At 40.3% G+C, this 13,488-nt stretch overlaps 1 protein-coding gene across 6 annotated transcripts in view; it reads left to right on the forward strand.

Annotated features, from left to right (window-relative positions):
• Positions 1–13,488, forward strand: part of Fam118b (family with sequence similarity 118 member B) — a 38,389-nt gene that overhangs the window by 4,958 nt on the left and 19,943 nt on the right. The window contains exon 1 of one of the 6 annotated variants that reach the window (XM_070038294.1): positions 6,063–6,128. The exons of 1 other annotated variant lie outside the window; for it this stretch is intronic. Coding sequence is in view for 2 of the 5 variants with exons in the window: in XM_070038291.1 (XP_069894392.1) it covers positions 8,997–9,052 (56 nt within the window). In the remaining 3 variants the exon portion in view is untranslated. Of the gene's footprint in view, positions 1–6,062; positions 6,129–8,925; positions 9,053–11,818; positions 11,860–12,666; positions 12,776–13,488 lie in introns of those variants that run through there. 4 more of the 6 variants (XM_070038291.1, XM_070038290.1, XM_070038296.1 and 1 more) reach the window with 4 other exon arrangements.

The raw sequence follows: 13,488 nt of genomic DNA on the forward strand, positions 1-13,488 counted from the left end.
CAATAAACCACCAGAAAACCAGAAATGGCTCAAGTGGTAGAGCTGAAGAGCTGAGGGACAGTGCCCAGGCCCAGAGTTCAAGCTCCTTGACCAACAACAACAAAAAAAGATTTGTCTCCAAAATTCTACCAGAAAACCAGAAGTGGCTCTGTGGCTCAAGTGGTAGAGTGCTATCCTTGAGCTGAAGAGCTGAGGGACAGACAGCATGCTAGCCCAGAGTTCAAGCTCCAGATTCAAGACAAAAAAAAAAAAAAAAAAAGCAGAAAATATTCAAAATCAAAGTTCTCTATACAAGGAATATGTACTTTTTAAAAAATTAAATGCTTTTTGATATATATTTATTTGTATATATATATATATTTGAAAGGTTGAAAGTGCCAAAAATAGAACGATGAGAGGGAAAATCATTCATAATTCTGCTTTGCAATTATGTATTGCAGTTTTTCTCCAGTCTTTTTAATGTGTATTTTTTCTCAATTGTGGAAAATTTCAGGCATTTACCGAGGTAGAGAAAATCCTGTAGGAAACTCATGTATTCCCTCAGCCAGCTTCTATAGTTAGCCAGCACAGAGCCAGTCTTGCTCTGCCTCCCTCACCTCACTATCACCTCTACGATGGTTTTGAATCAAATCCCAGACATGTCATTCATAACCACTTAGTATCTGTTTGTGAAAGAGAAGGACAATATGGTTATCACAGTAACTAGTTGGTGCACAGATTTTCCTGTTCAGCTTTTTCTTTTTCTTTTTTTCCTTTTTTGCCAGTCCTGGGGCTTGAGCTCAGGGCCTGTCCCTGAGCTTCTTTTGCTCAAGGCTAATGCTCTACCACTTGAACCACAGTGCCACTTCCAGCTTTTTCTGTGTTTATAGTACTGAGGAATCGAACCCAACGCTTCCTGCATGCTAGGCAAGCACTCTAGCACTGACCCACATTCCCAGTCCTCCTTTTCTTTTTAACAAATGAATTTGAATTGAGATCCTAGAAAGAGCCACAAACCATGCATACCCTTTAATTAGAAGAATAGTATTGAATGAGCATTCATAAGAGGCAAGAGGTCTGTGAACCTCAGACATGATAGAGCAGGGTGGCTAGGAATTTGCATGATGTAGTCAGCCAGACTGGGTAGGCTTCAAATCCTGGCTCTACCACTTAGCAGTAGAACCAGGATGTGGGCTGCTTAACCTCTCTAACTTTAGTAAAATTTTTTTGTCTTTTTTTGGTACTGGGGACATTGCACGTACACGGCAAGCACTTAGCCACTGACCTACCTCCCACCCTAGTATTTTTTCTTTTATCAGGATGGGGCTTGAACTTAAGACCTGGGTGCTGAGCTCTTTTTGGGTAATGTTTTTGCCCAGGACCAGCCTCAGACTTCTCAGTCTATCAACAATCTCCTATCATGGATATGTTCCACTATGCCCAGTTTATTGGTTAAGATGGAATCTGGCTAACTTTATTCCCCAGACTGGGGAATAAAGCGCTTGCAAGGCAAGCTGTCTACCACTGAGCCACCTTCCCAGCCCCATATGTTTGTAGTTTTAAAAGCCAAATAGTTGAACCCTAAGATATGTATTCAAATGTTTTTTTCTTTCATGCGATTGTTTCTAACACATTTATAAGATTATTTCTTTGTTGCTTTGTATGTCCCTCCCCCACGGTATAAGCCCTGCTTTCACTGTATTTGATGTTATAATTTGTGGAGGGGAAGGGAAAAAACAAATTGTTTAAATAGGGATACAGGTGGACCCATTGCAACAATGAGATGTACAAGGCGTACAAGTCGTTATGTCGAAAATGAACTTCACAGCTTTGATGGGGTAGGGGGAGGGGGGTTGGGGGAAGGGGACAGGGGAGGATGGGAAGGGGAAACAAAGGAGGAGGCTACAATGCTTGATAAGAAATGTACTCATTGGGCTGGGAAGGTGGCTCAGTGGTAGAGCGCTTGCCTTGCATGCCTGAGACCCTGGGTTCGATTCCTCAGTACCATATAAGCAAAAAGAAAAAAGCCAGAGGTGGCGCTGTGGCTCAAGTGGTAGAGCGCTAGCCTTGAGCTGAAGAGCTGAGGGATAGCGCCCAGGCCCAGAGTTCAGGCCCCACGACCGGACCAAAAAAAAAAAAAAAAAAGAAATGTACTCATTATCCTGCCCATGTAATTGTAACCCCTCTGTACAGTATTTTCACAATTAAAAAAAGAAATAATTTAAGAAATATCCCAGCAAGTAATAAAATTAAATCCCATTCCTTCTCCCTGAAGATATCTCATTGACATTTTATGTTCTTAAGCTTTTCAACAATGGTGTCATATTACTGTAAGTGCCTGTCTTGCTTGCATTTACGACTCAATCTCTTGATTTTGGAGTTAACAGGTATCGATAAAAATATTTCTTCCCTCTGTACAGCATCTTAAATAAAATTTTTAAAAATTAAAAAATAAAAGCCAAATAGTACTGAAAAGCTTATAATGAATAAAGTTCCCTCTGCCCTTCCTTCTTTAGAAGCAACCACTCAGTTATTTTCCTCTGGTACAAACTTTGTATTTACAACTCATTTGGTATACTTTGTTTCCTTTTCGTCCAGTGTTAGGTTTATAGAGGTCCTGTGTGTTTGTCTACTTCACCACTTCCCTGTCCTTCCCTCACATAGTTATGTTGTAATCTTTGGCTAAAACAGGCAGCATTTATGTCATCAGACTTCTGCCAAACAGTGTTGCTGTTGAGCCATATGATTCTTCCAGCTGTCTTCTTGTGTTTAGGTTAGTCTGTGCCTGTTTTTCATGCACTTACTATTAACTTTTTTCCAAATGTGCCAATATACTGGTTAGTCTTATCAGTAACATTTTTGTGTAAGCTCAGCTGTTGATGTATCACCTGTTTGTTCCTTTGAGCTGGGCCTTTTCCTCTTGTCTTTGCCACTGCTCTTCTGCATTCTTTTTTTTTTTTTTTTTAAAGATTGGAATATTGGAGTCTTTATTACACAGTTAGTAGGCTGCAGGCAGCCAGGTGTTACAAAGGCCTGCAGACCCCAAATACACATAATGCAGCTAGGAAACAGGCTGCAACAATACCAACAATACCAACAAACCAGTTCAGCTTTGATGGAGAGCTGAATTGGGACACCATGATGACTGGAGATGAGCCAGGAGACAGGACGCAGGACACACACGTGGCATGGAGTCTCTCCTGTGTTCTTGAAGCACTTAATTTTCTGACAGTCATTTCAATGACTGTTTTACATATATACTTGTTTGAAGATTTTGACGCTTTTAGAATTGAAGGTTTGAGATGATTTGCCCTGAGAATGTTAAAATGTTGCTTTTCTGTCTTCTGTTATTTTTTAATTGCTCTACAGACATAGTGGTTCAGATCCTTTCCTTTTTATGTGACCTTGTTAGAAGTGTTTTCTTTTCTCCCTCCCTAGAAACGGTGAGGATATGTGCAATCCCTGTTGTTCTGTGGCTTCATGGGGTGTACCATCTTGTGAATCTTTCTGTGGTTCTCTCATTCATGTCCTTTTGTTTTCACTTTTCTCCCATCCTTTTTCAATTACTTTTTTTTTGTTTAATGTCCCTTCTAGTTGCATGGATGTGACAGGCCCACTGTAATTCTTTAGATTTCCTCTGTTTTCTTCATTGGCTTCAGTTCCTCCAGGTACTGTTATTGTCTGCCTGGATATATCTTGCCACAGTGACTTGTTCCTTGCCCTCTTTCAAGCCTGAGTTAAGAATGAGTCGCTACCTCATATTTGGTATTTCTGACCCTAGGAGTGATGAGGAGGGGAAGGGAAGAAGTGAGTGAAGGGAAGGGGGAGGAAGAACCTCTTGAACCCTCTACTCTAGGCGATGGACAGAAGAGATCTTCTACTTAGAGAAGTGTAAGGGAAACCAGGAAAAGATGAGATGGAATCAAGTTGCTAGAAGGTAAAGGAAGATAAATACCTACGCTTTGTTGAATTTTGCCTTTGGGGTTTCATTATCTCCAGGCTTTCCTTGATCTACCTCCAGCACAGGTGTTATCTCCTCAGTATCTCCTGTGTGCTTGCTAAACTTGGTACAGACTTGTTATATAACTCGTACTTGTTTAAAGTAGTTGCCCCTAAAAACATAAACTTGATGAGGATATAGACCTTCTCTTACTCATCTTTGGTAAGACACATTGTATCTTTGTTTTTGGTGTTTTTTTTTTTTGGGTCCTGTCGTGGGGCCTGAACTCTGGGCCTGGGCGCTGTCCCTCAGCTCTTCAGCTCAAGGCTAGCGCTCTACCACTTGAGTCACAACGCCACTTCTGGCTTTTTTTCTTTTTGCTTATGTGGTGCTGAGGAATCGAACCCAGGGCCTCAGGCATGCAAGGCAAGCGCTCTACCACTGAGCCACCTTCCCAGCCTGACACATTGTATCTTAACAAGGTAGACTCTCTACTCAGAGTCCCCTGTCTTCCTTGTATTAGCCAGGTGACCTCTAGCAAACTGCTTACCACCTGTGTGCTTGGGTTGCCTTATCCAGGTTGTTTACATGTGCAATGATAATGGAGTCTATTTCTTCAGAGAGTGGATGTTTCTGAATAATTGAGCCATAGTATAAATGCTGTGTAATATTTGGGGAGATGAATTGTATTCAATAATTGTAATATTCTTAACAGTGCCTAACATGTAAAGGTCTTTGAACATGGAAGTTCGACAACTTGTGACTAATGTGATTCCGGTCATTTTAAACTCTGTAAACATAGACTGTATCAAGGTCAGACCATAGGAAAACCACAAACTGGAAGTGGACTGATTTAAATGCATATAGCTTTGTTTCCTAAAATCACATTGGTAGACTTTCAACACTAGTCCTCTGTGACCTTAGTTTCGCCCCACGTAGTTGGGAAGGGGAAAACAGAAAGATAAAAGAGACTCCTCCAAAGGAGGTGTGCGAATTTATGTGTGTGGATAAACATTTGCTTCAAACAGGTGAGTGGTGGGTGTCCGCTGTGGAACATATTTGATATGAAAGAAAATGGCAAAACTGTCCTTCCTGATGTTTAACAGCTCAGAAAATTAGACATACCAATTGATCTCTTAGATTTAATTCATGGTGGATGCACCTTCATTGAATCAGCAAACACTTTAACATTTACTGTGCTGTGTAAACATTTGCTCACTGTGTAATAGAAAACTGGGCTAGGATTGTCAGTAAAACAGATACTGTACTTGCCCTAAAAGAGCTCTTTTTCTTATGGGAGAGGCCAATAACTACAAGTGTTGAGATATGCTTGCAAATAAAGTGTTAAAATATAGGTTTGGTGCTTTAGGTGAAGAGGGAGGAAACCTCAGCCTACTAAGGTAACATTTGAACTGAACCTAGTGAGGAAGGAGAGAGATCAGGAGAAAGATTGAGGACCAGTGGTGGCTGATGCTGTATGATGCCTGGTTTTATAGCCAGGAAAAGGAATTTAAGCTGGTGATTCACACCTTTAATCCTAGATACTGAGGAGGCTGAGATCTGAGGATCCTGGTTCAAAGCCAACCCCGGCCGGAAAGTCTGTGAGACTTTTTTTTTTTTTTTTTTTTTTTTGTCGGTCATGGGGCTTGAACTTTGGGCCTGGGCGCTGTCCTTCAGCTCTTCAGCTCAAGGCGAGCGATCTACCGCTTGAGCTACAGCGCCACTTCCGGTTTTCTGGTGGTTTATTGGAGATAGGAGTCTCACGGTCTCTCCTGCCCGGGCTGGCTTTGAACCGCCGATCCTCAGATCTCAGCCTCCTGAGTAGCTAGGATTACAGGCGTGAGCCACCAGCGCCCGGCACAGTCTGTGAGACTTTTATCTCCAGTTAATCACCAGAAAACTGGAAGTGGTGCTGTGGCTCAGGTGGTAGAGCACTAGCCTTGAGCTGAAGAGCTCAGGGACAGTGCCCAGGCTGAGTTCAAGCCCCATGACTTACCAATAATAATAATAATAATAATAATTTATTAAACATCCTGAGAAACCATGGAATGGATTTTAAACCATTACTTAACCCAGTTAGTGTCTTGATATTTATGGCTGTTCAGTAAGCTTTTCTTTTTCTCTCATTGTAAAGTATTTCAGATGGATTGGTAAGAGAAGAAAAACTGTCTTCACTGGACATGGTGGAGGCAAAGGCAAGATGATTCAGGTCAGCCTTGTCTACATAGTGAAACCCAGTCTCTAAAACCAACAACAAAACCAAACAAAAACTCTGTTCTCTTAGATAACTACTAATGTCCTTGAGTCTTTGGCCAGATAATGTTCTTTTAAGAAAATCCACCCTTAAGAATCAGTTTCTATTGGAGATACATGAAACCTGAGTTATCAAAATAAAGTGATTTATATGTCAAATGTTCAGTTTGTGCCAGATGCTGGTCTTGAAGCCTCAAGTCTGAAGTCCTACTTTTGCCTGCTCAGTCAGATTGTCATACATGAAAAATGCTAGTCTGAATGTTGATTTACGTGTGTGCATAGCTTTCCCATTTGATCCATTTAAAAACTAAAATGGAGCCAGGCACTGGTGACTCACACCTGTAATCCTAGCTACTCAGGAGGCTGAGATCTGAGGATTACAGTTCAAAGCTTGCCTGGGCAGGAAAGTTTGTTAGACTATCTCCAATAAACCGAATAAATCTCAGAAAACTGAAAGTGGTGCTGTGGCTCAACTGGTAGAGCACTAGCCTTGAGCTGAAGAACTGAGGGACAGCGCCTAGGCCCAGAGTTCAAGCCCCAATAAATAAATAAATAATAAAAATCACCTCTAATGGTTTTTGCTATATTAAAAGCAGTAACAGGATATTTCTCTTTTCACACACTTTTTTCCTTTCTTTTCTACTACTTGGTACACAGAAAATATTTTGGATCAGTATTTTTAGTCTCCTTCCTTAGCAACATGTGCTGTTTTTTTTTTTTTGTTTTTTTTTCAGGATATCCCTTATCAGAAGCTTTGCAGAAGGGAAAGCAATAACAAAGAAGTTGTCATTCTTTGCACAGTAACACTAACCTCTCCAGTTACCAGCTTTTCATCTGGAAGATCCATTATTTCTTCCAGTTTTGTTCCTTCTATGTGATATGTTACATTTGCTTTATAATTGAAAATGATCCATAGAAGCAACATCTGAGCTTCTGATCACAGAATATCAGTATAACTTATTTGGGTACTTTTATTCAATGGCCTACTAGAATTTGGGCTCTACTTTTCAGTTTTTTTGTGTCTTTCTGCCTTTTTTTGGGGGGGGGGTCAGGTCATGGGGCCTGAACTCTGGGCCTGGGTGCTGTCCCTCAGCTCTTCAGCTCTAGGCTAGCACTCTACCACTTGAGCCACAGCGCCACTTCTGGCTTTTTTCTTTTTCGCTTATATGGTGCTGAGGAATCGAACCCAGGGCCTCAGGCATGCAAGGCAAGCGCTCTACCACTGAGCCACCTTCCCAGCCCCCTTTTGTGTCTTTCTGAAACCATACTTTTGGTGAGACTCTTCTCATCAGAAATAGATGAGATATATAGGTGTTGAGACATGTAAGTAGTTTGCTGGCAAACTGGAAGAGTCAATGACATCAGTATGACATTTTATCAGTAACTTATGTTAAAGTAACTTTCCAAGTAATAGATTTAGATAGATATTATCTCATAGAAGCTCAAAGGTGTCAGGCACCCTTAAAGATAAAACTAGAGGAGTCCAGTAAGTTAACCATCAGTCAAGGAAATATTTCAAGCATGGGATGCACAAAGTAATCAAATCCTTGCACAGCCAGACATAATTCCTATCTCTGTGTGTGATTTCAAAGGAGAAAATCCTAAGCTTGTTTTATGCACTGACAGCAAAAGCTGCAATGTACAACATGAAGTGAATTCATTCAAACAAGGTATTTTATTCAGTTTCTCCACTTCCATCAAGCTGTGGAGTATTCTCCTTATACAGGATAATGTATACAGGATAGCTTTTCCTTTCTCCACAGCTGCTAAAAATCAGATGTGTTGACATTAGTTCAGAAACCACAGTTATAGAGGGGTTTGGCTGCCAAGTCATAGAATGACTATCCTTTTTTTTGGGGGGGGGGTCCGGTCATGGGGCCTGAACTCTGGGCCTGCGTGCTGTCCCTCAGCTCTTCAGCTCAAGGCTAGCACTTTACCACTTGAGCCACAGCGCCACTTCTGGCTTTTTTCTTTTTGCTTATGTGGTGCTGAGGAATCGAACCCAGGGCCTCATGCATGCAAGGCAAGCACTCTACCACTGAGCCACCTTCCCAGCTCCAGGATGACTATCCTTAAAAAGATAAAAAAAAAAAAAAAAAAAAAAAAAAAACTTTCTATGTTTATGCTAGAGAAATAAGCCTTTGTGATGGTGTTTTTTTTTTCTGGTCCTAGGGCTTGAACTCATGGCCTGGGCACTCACTGTACCTGAGCCATAGATCTATCACTGTACCACTTGAGCTGCAGCTTTTTCTGAGTAGTTGAAGATGAGTCTCACAGACTTTCCTGCCTAGGCTGGCCTCCAACCATGATCCTCAGATCTCAGCCTCCTGAGTAGCTAGGATTACAGGTGTGAGCCAGAGAAATAAGCCATTCCAGTTACTGTTTTGTTTTTTAAATAGAAGCTTGCTATAGATAAGTACTAACTGTTTGGTTGGTTAGTTTTCTAATTTTTTTTAGTGGTACTGAGGACTGAACTCAGGACCTCATACTTGCTGGGCAAGCATTTGCCCACTGTGATCCATTCCTCCAATCCACAACTAACTTTTTTTGAAGCCAGAAATATACCACCCTTTCAAGCATGTGTAGATCTATTTCCTAGCAAAAATGCTAAAAACATTAGAACTTTTCTATGTGATTTTTTTTCTATCTGGCAGTCTACTACAGTATATTATTCCGAGTTCCTTCTGGCATGCTACTTGCTTGAGCTGGATATTGTACATTGGATGCCCAAGAGAGAGACATCCATCAGAATGGGGAAACCGTCTGGGAGACCTCTCTGATTCTCAAGTAGAGAGAAGAGCGAAATTTTGCCCTCTGTGCTAGCATGAAGATGCCTTGGAAGCAAGAGCTGCTGCCATCTCTGATGGTTTCAGATCGCAGGTCCTCTATATGTGTAGATTTTTCTCTTGACCCTTTCCTTTGTTTCTTGTTGGATTTTCCTAGGAGACTCACTTTGATTTTGTTTTAGTATAATATTTCCTGCTACACTGACAGGTTTTAAAGTATGTGCTGTTTCTTGCATGAAGATTTTAGCCTTAAATTTTTTTTTTGTTAATGAGATTGTAGCATTTACTGAGTATTTGACTTTAATTTTGTTGTACTGTTAGCGTTGAGGGATTTCTCCGTGGCTTAGTAGTCATAATAAAGATACTGCCACAGGTAATGCCTTTGTTTTCCTGTGGCAGAAGATTTTCTGCTTCTGTTCTACAGAGCAAGTCCTACTGAAATGAAACCTCCGTAGTGATCATGTGAGGGAATTTACATGTGAGCTAGTTGGTACAAGTTAAGAATTCTGTGTTAGGTCTCCACAATTGTCTGTGAAGCTCTTTAGCAATTCTGTGTATCCTTTACGGTAAACACCAATGTGTGTGTTTGAGGGGGTGTCCCAAAAAACATTTCTCTAGCAGGAATAAAATATGATTTATTTGATGTATATACATGTAAGATAGTATGTGAAACATCCTTTGAACTTAGTCTATAAGAAAACAGAATGATTATAAAATGACGTATTATGTGAGCAGAGAGAATTACTTCTCAATCCGTTCCTAAGTAACAGAACATTCCAGACAGGAGCTGTTGTACTTATGCAATTTTCTTAAATTATAGTGGGTTCAGTGGGCTTTCAGAACAGTAGACGCTATAGTAAATAAAAAGCAGGAAGTTTAGTGTTCAAGATTAGTCATCAAGTTTTGACCACTAGTCAGAGATAGAATCCAACAAAAATGATTAGGCATATTTCCCAGGAGAAAATAATCGAATGCATCTAGAATTCAGATGAGAAGTCCATAGCGAGGCTGGGAAGGTGGCTCAGTGGTAGAGCGCTTGCCTTGCATGCATGAGGCCCTGGTTCGATTCCTCAGCACCACATAAGCAGAAAAGGCCGAAGTGGTGCTGTGGCTCAAGTGTAAAGCGCTAGCCTTGAGCTGAAGAGCTGAGGGACAGCGCCCAGGCCCAGAGTTCAGGCCCTTGATCAACTGAAAAGAAAAAAAGAATAAGTCCACAGCACAGTGCTTGCCACCAGAGAAAGTAGGTTCGTTCACTTAGCTTTCTGAATGAGGGACCACCTGGTAGTGCCTAATTAAGACTTAGTCATGAGTTAAGCAGTGTGTAGAATGATTTCAAGTAAATCTGCTTTAGTAGAATGTTACTGCTCTGTGTATACATATGCTTTTGATAGTTTTGAAGTTTGTTTTTTTAAACTGAAAAGCTAACATTTAAGAATATTTTTAGTAACAGTGTAACTAAGAGCATGGTCTTGGCAAGGAAAGTTTTTCATGGTTTGAATTCAGGACTCCTAAGTATGCCAGTGCCTCAGTTTTCTCATCTGTAAAATAGTGTCATAATACAGGCTGAGAATCCCTTATCTAAAATGCTTGGGGTCAGAAGTGTTGCAGGTTTCAACTTTTCTTGGATTTTGGAATACACACACACACACACACACACACACACACACACACACACACACACACACACACACACACACACACACACACACACACACACACACACACACACACACACACACACACACACACACACACACACACACACACACACACACACACACACACACACACGTTATCTCAGAGACAAGATCCAAGTCTAAACACAAAATTAGTTTGTGTGTCATAAAATACTTTCAGTGCACCTGCACCTTGCTATAACCAGTCACATGAGATTAAGTTTGAAATTTTCCACTCATGGCATCTTGACACTGATCGGCATATTTCAGATTTTGGATTTTGAGGGTACAGGTGGCCAACTCATAGTTCCTAATAAAGTTAAAGAAAATAAAGGAGCAAATACTTATAAATAATGTGTGGTATGTGGTAAGTACTATAAAAAAGGTTTTGGAACAAACTGGTTTAATAATTGAGCACTAAATTCTGAAGATACCTTTCTTCAAAATTAAGATTAATGCTCCTTTACATTTTTCTTTTATGTTTCCCACATGATATTTTTACCTAGGTATAATTTAGTTACATTGTATAAGCTTTTCCTAATGTAGCTGTAAATAATATCCTAAAACTGATTAATTGATCTGTTAACCATACTTTTATCACTAGTCTTCCTTTAAGAACATAAATTTTTTTTGTCAAGGTGATGTATAGAGGGGTTATAGTTACATAAGTAAGGTATATTTAGAACTTTTTTTGGGGGGGGGTGGTCCGGTCATGGGGCCTGAACTCTGGGCCTGGGTACTGTCCCTCAACTCTTCAGCTCAAGACTAGCACTCTACCACTTGAGCCACAGCACCACTTCCGGCTTTTTTTTTTTCTGCTTATGTGGTGCTGAGGAATCGAACCCAGGGCCTTCAGCATGCAAGGTGAGCGCTCTACCACTGAGCCACCTTCCCAGCCCTAGAACATAAACTTCTAAGTGATAAATTACTTCATATAAATTAAAATTTAATGAAAATATTTTAGTGATGACTAATGCTGTTTGCTGGAATTATCAAACTGGAAAGCTATTCAACTACAGTGATACATACACTTAAAGGAAGAATGGTGTGATGGCGTATTTGACTACTTATTGAGTATTAATAGTATATTTATACCAAAGTAGATGGACTCTAGAAAAACTGCCTTTTATTTGGGTGTTTCCTTTTTGATGTAGTAAGATCTCCTGGAGCTTGGCTCAGTGGTACACATCTGTAATCCCAGCTACTCCGAAGGCAGAGAACGGAGGTAGGAGGATCATGTGAGGCCATCCCAAGCAAAAGCGCAAGACTCTGTCTGAAAACAGGCAGAAAGCAAAGGAATGGAGGACAGTGCTCAAGATGGGGGCCCTAAGCCCTGACTGAGCTCAATTCCCACTTACAAACAAATCCCCTAGAGCTTCTGGTTCAATATTTTAGCGTATATACTAAATGTGCTTTCTAGAAAAAATAAATTTTTTTTTTTTTTTGTCGGTCATGGGGCTTGAACTCTGGGCCACAGTGCCACTTCCAGTTTTCTGGTGGTTTATTGGGGATAAGAATCTCATGGACTTTCCTGCCCCCATTGGCTTTGAACTGCAATCCTCAGATCTCAGCCCCCTGAGTAGCTGGGATTACAGTCGTGAGCCACCAGTGCTGGGCTAAAAATAAAAAAATCAATTTCATTTGCAAGAATCTACAGTCTCCTTTTAACAAGCATGCATATGGTGGAGTTAAATCATTGAAATTGCTTGTGTTTCATGAGGCCCAGCTTTCTTCCCGAAGATTGCTAGTCAAATATTGGACCAGAGAGCGTTCATTTCCTAATGCTTATGATTTTATGAATCTTATTTTCCAAATAGTTACAATATCAAAGAACGGTTCTATTATATGAGATAGGATATGCAGTAAGGAACTGAGTCTTCTGTTTACCAGAAAAAAATTAATCAGGCAACTTTTTAAAAAACTTTTTTTTTGTCAGTTCTAGAGCTTGAACTCAAGACCTGAGTACTGTTCATGAGCTTCTTTTTACTCAAGGCTAGCACTCTACCACTTGAACCACAGCGTGCCATTTCCTGCTTTTTCTGAATAGTTAATTGGAGATGTGAGTCTCATGGATTTTCCTTCCCGGGCTGGCTTTGAACCACGATCCTAGATCTCAGCCTCCTGAGTAGCTAGGATTATAGGTATGTGCCACTGGCACCTGGCTTTCAAAAACTTTTCTAACAGTAAACCTGCAATGATTATTAATGATTTTGTTCTTCCTGAACATTGATATTGGAATATGATAAAATACCCCAAACTCTGTGTATTGTCTTCTGCATGGTGTATGCTTAAAATATTATTGCTATTATCAGTTCTTAGATTTGGCAAGTTTATTAAGGTTTCAAACAAACAGTTCTTTGTAATAATTTTTGTTATTCCAGTGCTTGAACCTAATTGGCCATTTTTTCTTACATCTTTGAATGTTAATAGCCTTTTCCACAGCCTTTATCACAGTGACTTGATTTAAATGCCCCCTCCAGGTTTAGCTGTCTAGGAGGATACAGTTGTTTGGTAACAATAAGCAAACTAGTATTGATTATTCTTAACCCTTCTTCACCTGAGGGTAAATGGATAATTTAGACTTCTTAGCACTCTTGTCCATGGGTTGTTTTAATCTCCTAAGTATCCCAAACCCATCTCCTATGAGAGGATCACAGGTATCTCTTAAGGGCCACAGAGTATTGATGTGGTTGTTTTGCTGGGAGGTTGGTGGAGACCTTCAGAAACAGAAGCAGTAAGATGGCACCGTGGAGCACCAAAGTCCTCTTCATTTGAGGTTACCTCTTTTAGACTGATTTAATTTAATTCTTTAAGTTTGGAATACTCACTAATAAATACATTTCTGTAAAGCAGA

Source organism: Dipodomys merriami, unplaced genomic scaffold, assembly GCF_024711535.1.
Source record: "Dipodomys merriami isolate MVZ:Mamm:240054 unplaced genomic scaffold, mDipMer1.0.p SCAF_29, whole genome shotgun sequence".
Taxonomy (NCBI): domain Eukaryota; kingdom Metazoa; phylum Chordata; class Mammalia; order Rodentia; family Heteromyidae; genus Dipodomys; species Dipodomys merriami.